This window comes from Aquarana catesbeiana, linkage group LG07 (genome assembly GCF_042186555.1).
Source record: "Aquarana catesbeiana isolate 2022-GZ linkage group LG07, ASM4218655v1, whole genome shotgun sequence".
In the NCBI taxonomy this organism is placed as follows: Eukaryota; Metazoa; Chordata; class Amphibia; order Anura; family Ranidae; genus Aquarana; species Aquarana catesbeiana.
Window position 1 is genome coordinate 97,251,926 of NC_133330.1, and position 20,196 is coordinate 97,272,121.

General features: G+C 43.0%; 1 protein-coding gene across 1 annotated transcript in view; it reads right to left on the minus strand.

Annotated features, from left to right (window-relative positions):
- Window positions 1-20,196, minus strand: part of ACO2 (aconitase 2) — a 60,171-nt gene that overhangs the window by 16,692 nt on the left and 23,283 nt on the right. Inside the window, exons 6-15 of the mRNA XM_073592519.1 lie at window positions 19,064-19,319; window positions 15,833-15,924; window positions 15,305-15,410; window positions 14,520-14,677; window positions 13,087-13,160; window positions 11,201-11,312; window positions 9,642-9,764; window positions 4,048-4,203; window positions 2,093-2,284; window positions 1,352-1,484 (exon numbers count right to left, since the gene is read on the minus strand). Coding sequence (XP_073448620.1) covers window positions 1,352-1,484; window positions 2,093-2,284; window positions 4,048-4,203; window positions 9,642-9,764; window positions 11,201-11,312; window positions 13,087-13,160; window positions 14,520-14,677; window positions 15,305-15,410; window positions 15,833-15,924; window positions 19,064-19,319 — 1,402 coding nt within the window. The remainder of the gene's footprint in view (window positions 1-1,351; window positions 1,485-2,092; window positions 2,285-4,047; window positions 4,204-9,641; window positions 9,765-11,200; window positions 11,313-13,086; window positions 13,161-14,519; window positions 14,678-15,304; window positions 15,411-15,832; window positions 15,925-19,063; window positions 19,320-20,196) is intronic.

The following is a 20,196-nucleotide window of genomic DNA, read 5'->3' on the forward strand; positions in this document are numbered from 1 at the left end:
GAGGTTTGGCAGATTTCTCCATAAACCTGGGGATTTTAACTGACAGATTAGCTGTTGGATGAGGGTTAGCTCATTCCTCCCCTGCACAGCTTGATCCCTATTGGGGTGTGGGGAGAGGCTTTAGCAAGTCTTTTTACCTAGGACTGCTAGGCCCTTGGCTTATAAGTCGCTCTTTTACTTCATTCCCAGAAAGCAGTAAGACTCTTTGTCGGATCATATTTCTAGTCTACAGATCATCGCTATATGAAGCTATATTGTTGTAATCCTTTCTCTTTGTTTGCTCTGTCTCGTGCAATGGTGTATCGTGTTATACTCTTGAAAACCAATAAAATTATTCGAAATAAATAAGGAGTTGAGGGGCGAACTCACAAGCAAAACCCACCTGTGTGAGTTGGACCATCCTCCTCCTCCACCTCCTGCCACAACTCAAACACAGAGCCACAGCCTGGAAGCAAGCGTGGTCTGACAAAAGACGCAGGCTGTTGTATGACCACAGCCTGGGGACATATATGTCATCTGCTGCTGTTCCTGACCTCTCGGAGTCTTGGACCGTATTGTGCTCCCTATTAAATGGACTCCTCAGACTACCAATTTTGCCTGTCAAATAATTGATGTGTGCCCTGAGGTACAAAGGCTTTGCCAATTTCACCAGTTTATCTAGCGTTAACTTCCTCTATTTTGTTATGACCCCTAATAAATGTCTATTTTTTGCATCACAAAAAAAAAAAAAAAAAAGAATTATCTGCACATTCTCCTGTGACCTGTCTTCAGCAGACAGTGGGCTGAAGCTGTCAGCTAACATCACAAAGCCAGTCCAGGCTGGGGCAAGATCACGATAATGAAGTCGGGATCTGCCACATGCCTGGACCAGCAGAACTGCCTGAGAACTGAGCGATCGGCGGTGTTTGATCGCTCAGTTCAGTACTAAAGCCGGTGGGACTAATGTTGCATCCACCTAGGTAAGTAGGTCTGAAAAAAATAAAAATAAACACTCTTTTAAGGATCAATTGGAACATTAACAGTTGGAGAGTCAAAGCCATGTGACAGCCTGCGCTGACTGTTCCCGCAACAGGAGAGCATTTAAGGTATCCCACAATGAAATTGTCACAGGGGCAATTCCATGGTTAGCACTTTGGTTAACACCCAAGGTGCAGACAAAAGATTCAGGCAGGGCCAGAACTAGCAAGGTTTGTACCCCACAGCGAAGTGTAGGAAACCTGAGAAAGTAACATTTTCTGTCATTTCCACTATAATCCCCTTGAGAGGAGGAAGCCCCAGCTTTCACACTCACCAAAATTTTGAATTTTTTCACAGCTTCCTAGAACTAGGGATAAATTCAAGTTAAACTTACCATGAATTCTTGCAAAGCTCTTTGTAATGATGGCTCTGCCACCCAAGTGTCGTGGTTCAAGGGCAGCATGCTCTCTGCTAGAGCCCTCTCCATAGTTCTCATCTCCGATTACCACCCAATTTATTCCATTTGCCTACAATAAATGAAGCAAAGAAACCAAAGTGAGTGAATCTTGGTCATCCTCTGGAACACTAGCGTACACAGCAACTGACGAGCTGTCCTGCACCCAAATATACTCTGTAAAAATGTATGTATGTATGTATGGAAAAATAAAAAGTATTATACAAGATTTCTTCAAAAGCCAACCACAACAAAAATCTAACATGTTCTAAAGCTGGCCATACACTGGTAAATCATGTTGGTATGTTTAATAATGTACCTAAATTTAATCGGCTTTTAACAAACCGACACTGGAATAGGTGGAATTTCCTGAAAGCCATATGCATGGCTCCATGTTTTATATGGCATAGAAGATTTTTCCACACATCTCAAGACAAGGAACGCAGCAGCTTTCACAAACAAACATCAGCTGACACACAGAAACAGACAGACAGTTCACTAAAGTGCTTCACTGCCACTGTCCTAGAATACAGGATCTTAATAGTCCTTTATGAAGGACTGATCATGAAAGAACCAAGCTTCAGCTTTGTCATTTTTTTTCTGACCATATTCTTCTGCTTATCCCTACAGTACTCCAAAAATCCATAAACCAGCAGCTACGCAAAGAATGGTTCAAGTTACCTTGTAATAGCGAGCAGTGTCAGGAACAGGTCCATACTCCTGGGTAATACAATTCTTTACACAGTTTGCCTTGTTGTTTTCAAAGTTGATGGCACCGATCAGCAGGTTGTTAGAAATATTGTCCAGGTGACCCCTAAATTTCAGCCATGGCCCAGCAGCTGAAATATGATCTGTTGTGCACTTGCCCTTCACCTGTTGGGAAAAAAATATATATATATTTTTCCAATCTATTCACCTTTTTTCACCTTTGCAACACCATACAGTTTTGAAGCCATCAGTTCAAAACATTTGTCTCATCACTCCAGAGTACAGAATCCCAGTAGTCTTTTTCAGCATGGGCCCTGGCAAATTCTAGGCAGGCTTTTTTATGCATGGGCTTTAGGAGAGGCTTCCTTCGTGGATGACACCTGTGCATGTCATTCCTCTGCAGTGCACTCCGTATTGTGTCCAGGAAACCATCCCCCCCGTTTGGCTTTCCAATTCCTTTAGCCAACTGCAGTGAACTTGCATGGCGATTTTCTTCAACCCTTATCAGAAGATGCCCCTGTCGAAGTGTTAACTTCCGTGGACGGCCTGGACAGCCGAGATGGTTGCAGTTCCATCTTTGTTAAATTTTTGTATCACTTTTGCTACAGTATTTTGACTGATAAGTAAAACTTTGCTGTTCTTCTTGTAGCCTTTACCTTTGTGTAAAGAAATTAATTTTCTTTTTCAGGCCATTTCTCTTCCATGTGGTGCCATTGCCGACAGCATGAAAAAGGGAAGGGGGTTTTCTTTGTTAAGCAATGCCCTATAAACAGGTGTCCAGCAGACAGTTGATTAACAAGAATTCAACTACAGGCGAATCTAATTATTCATTAATTAGGATTTTGTGGTCTAAAATTTAGCTTTGCTCCTATACTTTCATTTTTTTTGCAACATGGTCTTGAATTTGTTAAGAAAAACACTGTGTGCAAATTAACAAATCTTGGTTGCAATCAATGGACTGCATTTGTGGGAGCATTTTGTAGTATAGTGTCCCATAGAAAATGTTTATTCTGAAAATGTCTAGTTGCATTCCTCTGGAGGAAGCCACAGGACCGTGGCGCAATGCATGGGGGGGGTTTCTGGGGTCATGGCGCGTTTGAGACAGGAGGAATTGCGGTAAACAAACTACCCAGAAATATTATTCTAAGCTACATGGCTATGGTTTCATGCCATTTATAGTCTGGTGCACTTACAGCACCATGTAAATGCGAGTGCTTTGAGATTAGTTGTATTTGAATAAAGACCAGTTGTTTTTAAGGATAAGCAATACGTATGGTTTTCTTTTATGGCGACTTGGCTGAAAGGAAGTGAAACTAAGGAGTGGAGAAAAAAAAAAAGTGCCTATAAAATGGAACATTACTAAAGATCCCCTATGGTGGGAAAAAGGCACATCTAGACTATCCATTGGTCACATCCCCCAAATGAGGGCACATCTGGTGAAGGGACTGTCACTATTGCATGAGGATATTTGCAGCACAGAGCGATGGCCACTTGAACTTTTTTTATTTGGGAACCTTACAGCAGATTCACATTTTGATGGAGTTTAAGGTTCACATCGGACATGGAACAGATTTTTTTTTGTCACAATCTTTTATTTTTTGATATGGACTTTCTTTGGACGATATAAAAAGACAGTAATATTATTGAACAGTATCGCATTTTGGTTATATTGGAGAGCAGCACCACTTGGTTTATAGAAGCCTAGAAAACGGTCACCCATAGAGGCATGTGTGCAGTGTGTTAAAGCCTACCCCTCTTTACATTCACATAAAGCATATGTGAAATGGCAAAAAGTTACATGTGATCCTGTGGGTGTAAAGAAGTTAGAATCACATTTTAACACCCTTTGCTTTCAAATAAAAATGTATTAAACATTTGATTATGAGAAACAGAATCAAAACAAAAACACAACTGTTATTCTGCATTACCTTTATGAGGATCTGCATATTTTCTAAGTCCTTTCCATTCCACTTATCGAAGGGCTCCAAAAGCTGCAGGCGCTGGCTGGTGGGACTCACATCAACCTGTTCAGCACAGCCATCCTTTGGTGGGTACTGGTAAGTGTCCTGACCGGGGTCAAAGTTCTGAGGGAGTAACAAATTTATCCATATAAAAATGCATCGCTTTCTAAAAGCACACAATGCCATAATGGTAGAACAGGTTATTTTGAAGGAGCCATATTGTCACCCCTGCGCTCTGTTTAAAGTGGTTCTAAAGCCAAGACATTTCTAACCTTAAAGCGATTGTAAAGTCGTGTTTATAAAACACCACAAAAAACAAACCTGTTATACTTACTACCTGCTCTGTTGCAGTGGTTTTGCACAGAGCAGCTCGGATCCTCGTTCTCTGGTGCCTCTTCGCTGTTCCTGACCCCTCCCTCCGTTTGAGTGCCCCCACAGCAAGCAGCTTTCTATGGGGGCACCAGAGCTGCAGCTCATTGTGTCCATTCAGACAGGAAACTGCAGCTTGGCCCTTCCCCCTCTCTCTCCTGAATGGCTAACCGACAGCCACGGGAAACAAAGGCGCCGCTGCTGTGTCTCAGACAATCAGGGGGAGAGTCCTGGACAGCCAAGGGAGTTGTGGACATCGCTGGACAAAGATGGGGCTCAAGTATTAAGGGTGCTGTTACACACAGAAGGCTTTTTATTTTAATGCATTAAGATAAAAAAACCTTCTGCCTGGGACAACTCCTTTAATGCATTCCCCACTAGCAGGTTAAAGATGTCCCAGTAATTCTTTCACTACCTCGACCAAAATACTTGGGCACGGCACAGTGCAGGATTGAGTGGTTCACTCCCCTCTGTCCCCTTACAGGCTTTGCTGAGGTAGCGGGAGCCACTGGCACGCTACGTTGCTACGCAGCTATCTACATAGTCGGCTTATCCTAGCCTGTCCTTCCCAGGAACACCGCGGGAGCGGTTAGAGGGGAATGCACGACTGACATAGTATTGATGTTACATGCCCTTATATTATGCAAACATTGTAAGTGTTTTTTTGTGAGATAATTTTAAATGAATAAATAATTGTTGTACTGGATTACGCTATGTGGAATTTTATCTATTGCTTGCAATGAGCAAAATACAGATGAAGTGTCCAGTGAACAGCGAATATCCCTTTGATTGATAAGCGTGTTAATCAGCAGGGTCTGGTAAGTGGATTACCTACAGGGCTGTGGCACAAGTGGTGTGGTGATGGAGACTTGGGATCGCTGCTAATGTTTTCTTCCACTATCGTCTAATTTATATTCACCTGCCTTTTCTTAATGGACTTTCACTGAGTGGATCACCATTTGATACTTCGTTTAAGTGGACTCTTAAGCAATTTCATTGATATTTTTAAATATTTGCTATTTTTGCACTAGCGCTGCCAATGTTTTAGAAATGTTTTCTTTGACATATATTTGATGCATCTTGTTTTAGTATAGCAGCTGCTGACTATTGTTTTATCAATATTTTCTCTGTGTGCGCTGAGGGAGGGATACTGAACATAGTTTTATCTCTCATGCTTTGATACAGGCTACTTACATGCTAAATGTGATGAGCGGGAAAAAAAAAAAAACCCACAGACACCACTTTTCCTCCTTCCCCTTTTGTTTTTTTTTCAAAGATTCATTGCTCACTTTTCACTTTGGTGTAATGGTCCGTGGCTACATTACCATGGCTATTTCATGATTCTCAATACATTTGTGTGTGTAGACATTGATTTTATGTTTTGCCACCTGCACTGGCCTGCTCCCACATCACCCCCTGGGGAGGGAACTTGACCGGGTTCCACTTTTGATTTCTATGTGGGATCCAGACATTCGAGTGGGTAAGCTTTGTGGCTCAGCCTCCCATTTACTGAGGTTTGTTTTTGTGGCTATTGTTATTAATGTTTTATTAGGTCTGTTAAGATCAACTATTAAAAACTATGCCTCCATCTCTGAATCTTCAAGAAGCGGCTCACAGCAAGAAACATATATAGCAGGGGTGTCAAACTCCATTACATTGTGGGCCACACGAGCATTATGGTTGCCCTCAAAGGGCCCGTTTCATCTTTAGGACTATATAAAATATATCCAGGGCTTTTTTCCCCTTCAGAAAATAAGTGCAGGAACTCAACCACATGCCTGTGTGGAGTTCAGGGATGCACCATGTACAGAGTTCAGAGGTGCACTATGCACAGTGTCCAGGGTTCAGCTCTTCCACAGGCTGTTGAAAACTCACTTCCACCCCGTCTGAGCTCTGACTTCAGCACCACTCTCCCCCATCTCTTCACACATCTCCCTCCACAGCGTCCTCATCCCTCCAGCATCCCCCCCCCCCCCCCCAAAAGTTCACATCACTGCCCAGGCTCTAGTATTGCCCAGAAGTGTAGACGACTCCACGCTCTCTCATTTGCAGGGAGATCATTGGTCAGCATCTGTACACACACAGGCACAGATGGGGATCAGTGTGCAGCTTACCATGTATTGCCCTATCTCGCGCTGCACCTCCCTTCAATTAGATCTCCGATAGGTCATGGTATCCTGTTGTCCTGGTTTTTTGATTTGGAGCTAGCCCAAGGTCTGGATACAGCCACTAGAGGCGGATCAGCTGAGCAGAAGGATACATAAGGGAGGGAGAAAAGAAAGGCAGGAAAGGCGACAGGACTTTGCGGCCAGGAGACAAGAGTTAAACTTACAAGGACAAGCCTATCCTATCTCAGACATTTTCTCCTGGCAGCCTGTGCATACTTCCTGGTAATTTAAAGCTTCCATCAGCCTTCCTCTAATCTAATCGATTAAAGTAACAGTTTTGAGGCCAAGGACAGGGGGAGAGAGTTTCCAATAAGGAAGAAACTGCTCTGGGGGGGGGGGGGGGGTTGGGCACAGGCGGCACCCAGCAAGAAGAAACAGGAGCAAAGCTGGTGGCAAATTACAGCACACACTAATTTTGCATTATAATTATTACTGTGGAAAGTATGTTCTTTTGTTAAAGAACATTAATTGTGATCAAATGGTTGAGGGAGAGGTCCGCTTTAAACTAAAGAAATCCAGTGAGCTAAATTTCTGTGGGTAAACATACATTGTTAATAAGTTGTTGGAGAATGGTCTGACTTGGTCATGCCAATGGGTATCCACAACTTTGCAAACAACCAATACTTTACAGAAGTGTACAGAGGGCATCTTTGAATACGTGGAATCTTAAAGTGGCTGCAAAAGGCTGAAGGTTTTTTACCTTAATGAATTCTCTGCATTAAAGTGGTTCTAAAGGCAGGCGGTTTATCGTTATGCATTCTATGCATAAAAATAAAAAAAAAAAAAAAACTAAAAAACTGCAGCATCCCCCCTAATACTTCCCTGAGCCTCATCTTCATCCAGTAATGATGCACAACACACTCAGCTGTCCATTTGCTCCTGCTGCTATCAAAGTCAGTGAGCCAATGAGGAGAGAGGGGGTGAGGCCAAGCCACAGCTTAGTGTCTGAATGGACATACAGAGCAGTGGATAGGCTGTGCTTCCCTTAGCAAGCTACGGGAGAGTGCCTGCGAGGGACCCAAGAAGAGGAAGATCTGGGCAAAACCACTGCATGTTTGTTTTTTGTTTAAAAATAACAAAAACAAAAAAGGACTTTAGGATCACTTTAAAGAGAAAAAAAAAAACAAAAAACAAAAAAAAACACACACACACACACACAATTGTCCGCTCCCCCCCCCCCCCCAAATACTTACCTGAGCTGAATCTTGATCCAGCGCTGTACATGAGAGCAGCAGCTCTCCCCAATTTCTCCCTGGAGTCCATGAAATAAGCGGGAGCTGTTGGATCTTGCTGCTGTCAAATTCAGCAACGAGGAAGCACTGTGTCGATAGACAGAGTGCGGGGTTGGGATTGAACCCACGTGTGCAACAGGAAGCAGATTCCTATGGTGGCACACTGAGAAGGAGGAGGAACCCAGAACACCATCAGGGGGCCGAAGAAGAGGATCAGGGCTGCTCTGTGCAAAATCATTGCATAGAGAAGGCAAGTACAACACATTAGATTTATTTATTTATTTTTATTTTTTTTAAACACACACTTTCCAAACACTTTAAGAACCACAGCAGAATACTAAGCTAGGTTCATTGCAACCAAGTTGAGAACAGGGTAAGGCAATTAGGCACAATTGGCATAAGAAACCCAAAGTTGGATAACCACTTATGGACCGCTACACGCCGATATACGTCCTAACTTTGAAGAGGGATATCTTTGTTATGGCAGCAGCTAGCTGCCATAACTCTGGTATCCTCTTCAGCGAGCAGTCCGGTTTCCGATAATAGTGGTCTCTGTGGCGGATTCGCCACAAGATCACTTATCGGCGGAGGGAGAGGGCCCCCCCCCTTCTGCCGCGTTCCGGTGCCCTCCGCGGCGATCGGATCCTTCATCCTGCTAGGCATGGAGACGAATGATGTCTCCATACCATTGCGGGGCGGAAGCGACGTCAAAACGACACTTCCGCCCATAGCTCTTAAAGGGCCTTTTTTTAATTGCATTTTAGTGTAAATATGAGATCTGGGGTCTTTTCGACCCCAGATCTCATATTTAAGAGGTCCTGTCATGCTTTTTTCTATTACAAGGGATGTTTACATTCCTTGTAATAGGAATAAAAGTGACTTTTTTTTTTTTTTTAAAGAACAGTGTAAAAAAAAAAAAAATATACAAATTTTAAACGCGAGCCGAGCTCGCATGCAGAAGCGAACGCATACGTGAGTAGTGCCCGCATATGAAAACTGTGTTCAAACCACACATGTGATGTATTGCCGTGATCAGTAGAGCAAGAGCAATAATTCTAGCCCTAGACCTCTTCTAACTCAGAACATGCAACCTGTAGAATTTTTTTAAACGTCGCCTCTGGAGATTAAGGGTAAAAGTTTGTCGCCATTCCACGAGCGGCGCAATTGAAGCTTGACATGTTGGGTATCATCTTTCACAATATTAAAAAAAAAAAAAAAAAAAATTGGGCCAACTTTACAGTTGTCTTATTTTTTTAATTAAAAAAAGTGTATTTTTTTCCAAAAAAAGTGCGCTTGTAAGACCGCTGCAAAAATACGGTGTGACAAAAAGTATTGCAACAACCACTTATTCTCTACAGTGTTAGAAAAAAAAAAAAAATGTATAATGGTTGGGGGTTCTAAGTAATTTCTAGCAAAAAAAAACAAAAAAAAAAAAAAAAACAAAACTGTTTTTAACTTGTAAACAAATCTCAGAAAGAGGCTCGGTCCTTAAGTGGATAAAGGAAAAAAGGAAGGGAATAATGTGCATAACGTGGTCTTTCAAAAAAAAAAAAAAAAAAAAAAAAAAAAAAAAACACACATTAAGAGGTCACAAGTGACATTTGAGTACAGTTTATATTCACTACATTAAGCGGTACCTTTTCCAGCAGACACAACTACACCGTTGTGTTAACTGACACCATAGAAAATTCGGCATTTTGCCTTGTCTAGGCATTTGGGTTAGACTGGAAATGGCTGCCAGCAAAGTGCCAACACATCTGAAGTGAAAAAGCCCTTAGTGATGAATACTCACTGATTTTGGCAGCTCATCTGCATCTGGTGCCTCCAGCTTAAACTTCTTTCCATCAGCACCAGTAAGATAGTCTTTTTCTGGGTCAAACTTTAAGGTTCCAGCAATTGACAAAGCTGTGACTATCTGCAAATACAAAAAAGTGATAGGTATAAACAACAAACGCCACAGCTGGCTTAAATGGAATGAAGGTGAACAAACTGGCATAAGCAGCTTTCACTTAGTACAAGAACACATGGATATCTCCTCCTGTAAAAAAAGTGTCCCAACGGTTTCAGATAGCATCAAACAAGTCAGGCCCTGGTGTTTTGCCATGTCTGGTTGTAAAAATCAAGGGAAAAAAATAAAATATAAAAAAAATCCACCTCCTGCTTTAATACCACTATGGGTAATGTGCATGCCTCTTCTTAAAGGGCATGGATAGGCCCAGGTTCTACTGTTGAGTGCCCCTTGTCAGTAATGCCAGCAAAATTGCCTCAGTATTAAATGTAGGGCAGGCGGGGTGGTGAACACAAGGAAAATCACCAACGGTGTGGAGACTACATACGGAGTTTTGTATGCATTGTAAAATTTTTCCCGGGGTCCATTAAAGGACACAGAGGTAAAACTGTTGGGGTATACTTGCAGAAGGCATGATAAATAGCACCTTAAAAAATAATTTTAAAAAATGAGCAAGAGTAGCCTTGGGCGACTGGCGAGGGCTAAATTGTAATGGATAGATGACAGAGTCAGCGCATCTTCAAAACCTGCAGCTCTTGTGGGATGTTCCTAATCAGCAGTGGTTAGACATACCAAAAATGGTCCAAGGAAGGAAAGCAGAAAACTGGCGACAGGGTCATACACAGCCAAGGCTCACTGATGCATGTGGGGAGTAAAGGCTGTCCCATGTAGTCCGATCCAATAGAAAAGTTACTCTAGCTTAAATGAATGAAAAAGCTCATGCTGTTTCTGATAGAAATGGTTTCAGAATACACAGAGCATCAGTTTGTTGCAGACCCATCAGGGTGCCCATGCTGAGCGGTGACATCAGCCAAAGCACCTACAATGCGCATTTGAGCATCAGAACTGGACCACAGAGCATTTGAAGGTGGTGTCTGAGGTGCTGACTTGGCCTCCAAATTCTTCAATCCATCTCTGGGATGTGCTAAAAAAAAATAAGCCCGATCCATGGAATCCCCACCTAGCAACTTACATGACTTAAAGGACATTGCTACTGACAGCCTGTGCCAGATTCAACAGTATACCTTCAGGAGGTCTAGTGGAGTCCGTACCTCGATCAGTCAGGGCTTTTTTGGCAGCAAAAGGAGTACCTACTCAATATTAGATGGGTAGTCATAATGTTAGGACTGACTGAAATAGATATGTATAGATATAAATATTAATTTCATATTTAACCACTTGGGAGGAAATATTCCAAGCAGGTTTAGGTAGATGCTTACATGACACCTCACACCATTCCTCAGACTAAAGAATGTCCATTTTCTTTGGCTAAGGCAGAAATGGCAACTGCCACATTCTACACTTTATAATAAAAGTCTAACAAGTGGCAAAGTAACAAATACCTCAGGGGATGTAACAAAGGCATGAGTCTCAGGGTTGGCATCATTCCTTCCAGTGAAGTTTCTGTTGTATGAAGTCACAATTGTGTTTTTCTCTCCCTTTTTAATATCTTGCCTATATAGAATACATGCATAAAGTCAATTACACCTCTACATGCATTGCATGTACTGATACATTATTATGATGCAAACAAATCAATATCAAAAAGGCTTTAAATCCAATTCAGAGTATATATTTTAACTTTGATATCAACTTGTTTTGCTAATCAGGGATTACATTTTTATATGGATAACAGCAGTATACAATGGGGAAATTAATTTGATCCCCTGCAGATTTTGTAAGTTTGCCCACTTAAAAAAAAAAATGAAGGGTCTATCATTTTTATCATAGGTGTATTTTAAATGACAGAATATCAACCAAAAAAAAAAAAAAACCACAGAAAAAACACACGATACAATTATAAATGGAGTTGCAGTTCAATAAGTATTTGATCCCCGAGCAAAACATGACTTTGTACTTGCTGGAGAAACCCTTTTTGGCAAGCACAGAGGTAAGATGTTTCTTGTAGTTGGTTACCAGGTTTGCTCACATCTCAGGAGGGATTTTGATCCACTCTTTACTGATCTTCTCTAAATCCTTCAGGTTTCTTGGCTGTCGCTTGGAAAGTCGAATTTTATTGCTCCCGCCATAAATTTTCTATAGGGTTAAAGTCTGGATACTGGCTAGGCCACTCATGACCTTAATGTGCTTCTTCTTGAGCCACTCCTTTGTTGCCTTGGCGGATGTTTTGGGTCATTGTCATACTGACCTATCCATGACCCATTTTCAGTGTTCTGGCTGAGGGAAGGTTCTCATCCAAGATTTTACAATAAATGGCCCCACAATGCAGAAAAGTTGTTCTGTAAAAGCATAACGTTTTTACCTCCGTGCTTGACTGTAGGGAAGGTGTTCTTAGGGTCATAGCCAGCATTTTTCTTCCTCCAAAGATGGCGAGTCCCCCTTCCTCAAGAGGGCACATGAACAGTCATGCCAATGAACATCTAAATGATTCAGAGAAGGATTGGGAGAAAGTGCTGTGGTCAGATGAGACCAAAATTGAGCTCTTTGGCATTAACTCGCCGTGTTTGGAAGAAAAAAAAGCTGACTATGACCCCAAGAACACCATCCCTACAGTCAAGCACGGAAGTGGAAGCATGATACTTTGGGGCGGTTTCTCTGCTAAAGGTACAGGCCGACTTTGGCGCATTGAGGGGCCAATAGACAGGGCCATGTATTGTAAAATCTTGGATGAAAACCTTTTCCCTTCAGCCAACACACTGAAGATGGGTTGTGGATGGGTCTCCCAGCATGACAATGGCCCAAAACATACCACCAAGGGAACAAAGGAGTGGCTCAAGAAGAAGCCCATTAAGGTCATGGATTGGCCTATTTAGTCTCCAGACCTTAAATCCTATTAAAATTTTTTGGAGGGAGCTGAAAACGACAAGTTACCAAGAAACCTTAAGGATTTAGAAAAGATCTGTAAAGAAGAGTGGACCAAAATCCCTTCTAAGAGGTCTGCAAACCTAGTCACCAACTACAAAAAACATCTTACCTCTGTGCTTACCAACAAGGGTTTCTCCACAAAGTCATGTTTTGCTTGGGGATTAAAATACTTATTTTACTCACCGAAACGCAACTTAATTTATAGCATTTGTTTTGTGTTTTTTCTGTATTTTTGGTTGAAATTCTGTCTCTATCATTTAAAATACACCTATGATAAAAATGATAGACCCTTCATTACTTTTTAAGTGAGCAAACTTACAAAATCTGCAGAGAATCAAATAATTATTTCCCCCACTGTACATGGTATGTTTTTTCCTTTCTATTCATTTAAAATCTAACATACCTGTCCCATTGACCAATACAGGGTCCACAAGCATTTGCAAGCACTACACCACCAACATTACGGAGAACATCAGCCTGTTCAAAGTAAAGAAAAAAATTTAGCCTTTCCCCCCAAAAAACAAACTGTAAAAAGCATGTAGATCAATTAACTTGGACGTGCTGGGTATTACAGCATGTAAAAAGCATTACCAATGCATGTACATCAGCAACCTTTTTCCAATTAAGGGCTGAATTCAATGTATGTGAAAGCATGAAGGGCCTGCTAAAAAAAGATAAGCTGGACCCCTTTTCACATTACACAGCCCCCGCACCTCTGGACCCCTCTACATTACACAGCCCCCCCTGCATTCCCAGCACATCACACGACCCCCCCCCCCCTGCATATTAACACAGCTCCACACACACACACACACAGTTCTGCCCTTTCCTACCTTGCTCCATGCAGAGAGGGAGACAGAGTAGAGCGGAGCAGGAAGTTGAATGAGAACACGGGCCAGGTGCACGTGAATTCATCGTGCACTGACGGGCCGGACATTTAGCAGCGGTGGGCCGCCTGCAGCCCGTAGGTTGCAGACCCCTGGTGTACATGGTATATGGACCCACTCCCCAGCATTATTATATTGCTGCTGTGCAGTAAAGAACTACTGTCTAAAGCAGTTTGTATAGGTTTCACATACCACCACCTGAGAAGATAAAAGCTGCAGGCAATTTTGATTTAAGCCTTTCAAGCTCCATTCACGTGTAAAAGTCATTCCCAGCATTATAACCTGGTCAGCTACTGTCAGACTTGAAGCAAATCAGGGGCGCTCATATTTCTGCACTGAAGTGCACTATGGAACCTGAATATATTTGATTTTTAGGGGCCCATAATGAGTAAAGAAGCACAAATTGTATGTTTTAATTCAAATGTGTGCCAGAGACCAGATGATCTCAGTTGTTTGAGAGGTCAATACAAGGCTTCCTCCAATTGGCTGATGTGGAGATTGAGACATCACCCGCCTGCCTGTCCACCTTGGCCAGAGACTTTTATTCATTGAAAAATACAAGGCTTCTGCAGAATAGCAGAGATATGCCAAGACCGACTATCAGACAGTAGAGGGGCAGTCTCATACTGTTGCCAAAATACAGCTCTTCTTACTGTATGTAGCCAGTGCTTTTACAGTCTATTACAGCAGCCAGACTGTTCTGGCATGGAGCCGAACAAACTAAAGTGAAATCAAACCTGGAATTTTTTAAATTGAACATGAGCTGGCCTGTACGTGAGCTGCACTAGCTTTGGATTGTGCTTTCCCAAACCACTTGGGTTAGTAACTTGCCATTACCTACTCGTATACATTCAATTAGACCTTTGCTTGTGATGTAAAAGGTACCAAAAGTCATTTATGTACAAATTAAAAATCTGCATTGCTAGAATGGGAGATACACTGCACTTACATAACCGTCTCTTTCAATGGTGGCTCGGATTTGCTCAGAACCTGGAGTGATTGTAAACTTTGATTTACACTTTAGACCATGCGCAAGAGCCTGCTTTGCTACAGCTGCTGCACGACCCATATCTTCATAACTGGAATTTGTACAGCTGCCAATAAGACCTGAGATTCAAGAACAGGAATGTTAAAGGATCACTAAAGAGAATTTTTTTTTTTTTTTTTAAACAAACATGTTATACTTACCTCCACTGTGCAGCTCGTTTTGCACAGAGTGGCCCCGAACCTGGTCTTCTGGGGTCCCTCGGAGGCTGTTTCGGCTCCTCCCCGCAAGGACTCAACACCTTCATGCGAGCTCCCACGCATAGTGTTGAGTGCTTGCAGGCGCGCTCCCGTGATACAGCTGGCGGCCATAGCCGCTCACTGCATCACTCGGTCCCGCCCCGGGCGCGCCGCGTCATTGGATGTGATTGACAGCAGCGCGAGCCAATGGCTGCGCTGCTTTCAATCCATCCACTGTAACCAATCAACGGCCAGGCTGAGCGGCGAAGAGGATGTTGGGGGCGAGCGCGGGACTTTTGAGGGGTCGGGTAAGTAAAACGGGGGGGGGGGCTGGGGAGGGCCGGTATTGTCGGATGTTTTTTCACCTTAATGCAAAGAATGCATTAAGGTGAAAAAACTTTTACCTTTACAACCCCTTTAATTAATGCTCTTTTGCATTCCAAATAATCCCATAAAAAAAAAGGGGGGGGGGGGGGGGGGGAGTTAAAACCAGTTTCCTTGGAAACTTACCAACTCTGATATCCAAAGGCCATCCTTTCTGTTCTGCAACAGCTCCCACCTGAGATACAGGTGTTGCCAGGTCAGGGGTGAAAGGTCCATTGATGTGTGGCTTCAGCTGTTGGAAGTGAGAAATATTTAGGTCTTATTTTACATGGGTGTACTGTTCAGTACACCTGTACAATGGGCAGTCTTTAGCCACACAGGTGTTCTGTGCAGCCAGCCCATTGATAAGAAAAGACAGATAGCTCCACAGATCTTCAAGTGCACCACAGTATACATCTGTGTGGGACGAATGCCCAGAATGGAATGCAGTCTGTCTGCGTTCCTACATGGATGTATATTCAGGGATGTGGCCTGGAGTTTCATCCAGATCTGTGCAGCCGGTCACCTGTTCTTATCTAAAAAGGCTGCCTGCACAAAAACACCCAAGCCTCCCATGTGGGTGAACATGGCTTTTTGCACGAGGGAAAAGGGGAAGGAAGGAATCAAGGAAGGAAGAATTTGTAAAAAGTTATTCCACTATCAATATGTACTTACCTCATCCAGGTTAAGTTCAATCAGCTGATCATATTCACACCCTTCATCTGGTACCAAGCTACTCTTGAACTCATCTGCCACAGATGCAACTCCTGAAACACAGAAGAAAATGCTAAATTCGATGAAAATTTTCTTTTTCTTTTACAGCTGTAAACCCCGCTTGGTCATTTTTACTTACAGGTAAGCCTATAATAAGGCTCACCTGTAGGTAAAAATGAATATCTCCTAAAAACGTGAACCGTTTAGAAGATACTGGGTGAATATCTCCTTATTGTGCACTGTTTAAGAGATATTCACCCTACATGCAGCCAGCGACATCACTGGCGCATGCGCTCTAAAGGACCAGCATTACCTTTGTGCAGGAACCAAGGGCCGTGACTTCATTGCCGCTCCAGCCAATCACATAGCCAGAGCTTGCAAACCCAGAAGACAGACGGGGAGGACATGACAGCCCTCTCAGCGGTGACTTTACAGTGCTGGAGGGCTTCATTCCAAGGCGAATATTTCATAATGTGCTAGTATGCATACTAGCACATTATGCCATTGCCTTGCAGGTTTTTCTTTTTTTGAACAGCTGCAGTTTACAACTGCTTTAAAAAGTTGCATCTCAGGTACACAGGTAATGTACGGAGACAGAATATTATGCATTTTTCTTTCTTCTCCCCGACACATGCTTTTTTCCTCTTTCATGTGCACTCACTAACTGGACATCTGCAGGACCAACTATGATGGACTGCAGAGCCACATCATCCTAGCAAGTGATTCCAACACTGTTCTTGATCCTCATGAAACAAAAAAAAGTGCAGCATAAGGAGAAAAAAAATGCATGCTCAATCATATGGCTGCCTGCAACATTGGTACACCACCGTCTAACCCTGAGAACTGAGCGACGACATGACCGCTGATCACTCAGTTCTCGGGTCTGCTCCAAATCCTTCTGGAGTGCTGAGCTGGGGAGGGAGCAGGAGCAGCTGGTTCAGGATCTCAGTCCTGCACCGAGAGACTAAGCCAGCTACCGATCTGGCATCTAAGTGGATCCCGACATTGTTGCAGTCCCTTAAGAGTCTGGAGTGGCTCTGACATCAGCTGACAGCAGGCTTTAGCACATTGAAGTGCACTCCTTTTACATAAAGTATGGCCAAAGCTTTTGGTCCTACTTCTGTAGATCATGGGAGTGCACCTAGTTCTGCACTCCTATGACCCAGATTCAGGCAAAAGCAGGATAAAGTCCACTGATGTCACAGAACCAATCCAGGTTCTGTAGGGATCCAGACAATGTCGGGATTCAACCAGATTAATGACCGGCAGCTGGCTCAGCAAGCCGCTGAGAGCCTGAGCCAGCCGCTCCCCGCCCGCTGCACAGTCTGGCGCTCCAGTAAGCATTGAGAGGAGCAGAGCAAAGATGGGGTGACTGTCAGTCACTGCTCTGTGCTCAGAGTGGACCTGAGAACCGAGTGATTTGAGCAGTCCGTTTTTTATGTAGAGGTGGCAAAGGCCAGATGCAGCACCAGATTAATGCTGCATCTACATAGGAAAGTATGATTTTTATTTTCTCAAATCCCACACTTTTGGGAAAAATAAACAAACCACACACCACTGATTGTCTGCTAAAGAGACTAAACAGCCACTAAAGAACCCTTTATCTCTGGTTAAATAGTGCATAAACTAGTGAAACAGAACTATCTTAAAGTGGATGTAAACCCAATGTCATCCTTTCTAAACTACTGCCATAGGGATTATCTATGAGGATATACATGCCTCCTGCATGTATCTTTACCTGTCAAATGTCTCCCCTCTGTCTGTTATTAGACCCGAAAAACTGCATATTCTGTGGGTGGGTCTGTTGTCTGGAGCTCGGTGGGTGGAGTCGTGATGTCAGTAGACTCCCCGCCCACCTCTACACTCCCCTGTGTATTTCTAACTGAACTTCTGCTATGATCTCTAACATCCAGTGAAAAGACAGGAAAGTAACCACATGACTTCAGCATGCCAAATCATGCTGAGGTGTGGAACAGCCAACCCTTGCAGAGCTGCTGAAGAAAGGAGTGGGGGAGGGAATTAAAAAATAATGCATGTCTTAGGCTGTCACTCACAGCAAGGGGGAGTATTTGACAAAGTTTTTCTCACTTTGTCAAGATTTTTCTCACTGAACAATAAAAGAGGATTGCTCAGAGATGGATTAACTTTGTGTGGCAAGACTGGGCTCAAATGATAGGAAATCTTATACTCTACAGTATGATTTAAAAAAAAAAAACTTTTTTCGGGTTTACATCCACTTTAAGATTGTATAGGTGAAAGTATTATATTGCTACACCTGTAGCTATAAGACTTGGAGGCATCATTGCAGATCATATGAAGTGGCTCTGGCAGAAGGTACACAAAAGCTACTCTACCAAAACACAAGTGTTTAAGTCCGGTGGTCATCTGCTGGCATATTTAGCTCAACCAGATCATCTTCCATTAACTATTTCTGAACTTTGTAAGGCATGCCTACCAGTAAATAGATTAGATAAACATCTGAGTTCAGTACACTCCCCTAACATCTGTAACTAAAAGTTTAGACTTTGGGAAGACCGTGAAGACACCACATGCAGCTTCCCATTGTAGCCTGCCACCAACAAATGAAAATTGCCACTTTAAGACCAATTTTGGTTTTCTGACAGCAGTGAAAGCTTAGTTGCAGCCTCTCCTCAGGCTGCTATAGAGTCCAGCATTCAAAAGAGGGAAGCCAGCACATGTGCAGTTAATCTCAACAGGGTTCTAGCCCATGAGATGTAAGAAGGTGGACCCAGCCGCAGTGATGCAGGGTGGGTGGTGAGGGAGATGTAATCTCTCTGGTCAGCCATCGCAGCTCCTTCGGTGCAACCAGTGCGGCCGGCCTGCAAACAGGGCACAGGCTGGCACTGGTCCATGCCAGGGGGTTGGAGACCCCTGGTCTAAAAACAGATTTCTTCAAGTTAGGTATTTTCAAAGAGAATTTTACACTGCCCAGATTTAAAGTGGATAAATGTGGCACACCCATTTGTCAGAAATGTCAAGGCAAGGAGGGCGATTTGTAACATATGATATGGAGTTGTAGTAAACGTAGGCCCTTTTGGTCAGCAGTCAGTTATAACTTCTCCATCCCCAACATCTGCACTCCCAATAATGCTTTGTGGACCTAGGCGAGACTGAAATGTGCTCAGCCAAAACAAGTCATCAGGTTAATTTTAAGATAGTGTTAACACAAACCTGACCGTCCTGTTTTTTCCAAATATTTCTTCATGCGATGGTTATAAGGAAACACTGATGTTGTGGCTCCAATCTCAGCTCCCATGTTACAGATGGTGGCCATACCAGTACACGAGATGGAGTCCACACCTGGACCATGATACTCTACAATGGCTCCTGTGCCACCTTTCACTGTTAGAATGCCTGCTACTTTTAGAATAACATCTTTTGGTGAAGACCAGCCAGACAGCTTTCCAGTTAGTTTAACACCAATGACCTAAGGGCAAAAAAAAAAGTAACAAGATTTTGAATGTGTATAGTCTAGGATTTTAATTACAATTAAAGCATTACATTCTGAAAGCTGCATCCAAAGAGCCCTCCTACACACAACAGCCCTAACAGAGCCTGCTCCTCCACCCGATTAGGAGCAGAAACACAATTTTAAAGCCCCACCCTCACAGGGTTTCCCCGTCAGTCTAGGATGTGACGTATCTTGTCAAAACATTTTTTTTTTTTTGCAGGAATCAGTTTTCTTTTTAATTATTTTACCTCCGCTCTTTGGGCAAAGACACTGGTTTTAAAAAGGTCGGCCTTGCAGTCTTCATTCAGGAGGATTCCTGAGCATAGATCTGCAAGGGCCCCCTAAAGTGCAACTCCTCTGCTCATTTTCTAAGCCAATCCAAAGAGACAGGTTCTGTGACACCTACGCGCTTTATAGAGAGAAAGTGCCTCCATCTACATGAGCCAGCCTGGCTCCAGTTCTGTACCAGTGTAGGGCCGAGTGCCAAAATGCAGAGCATGGTATTGAGAGGACCAAGCAGATGCAACTTCGGTGATTGGACACACAACACACAATACACTAGGTAGCTGCAGGCTGTGGTCTCTGAAATTTTATGGGCATAGGTGCGGTCGATCTGTCAGATGTCCAGGCTGCTACAAGATTTGGTTTTGCTTGAAGTGTTGTTCCAGAGTACAAATTTTATTGTCTTATGTTGGTCTTCATTAACTCTGTCTGGCAACGCATACACGTGTATATAAAACTTCTACATTACCAGTTCAAAATGCATACCCAACCTTATGTTGCTATACATATCCTTTTTTTTTTTTAAAGGTTAAAAAAAAAAAAAAAGAAGGGAAGGAGGAGGAGTGAACAG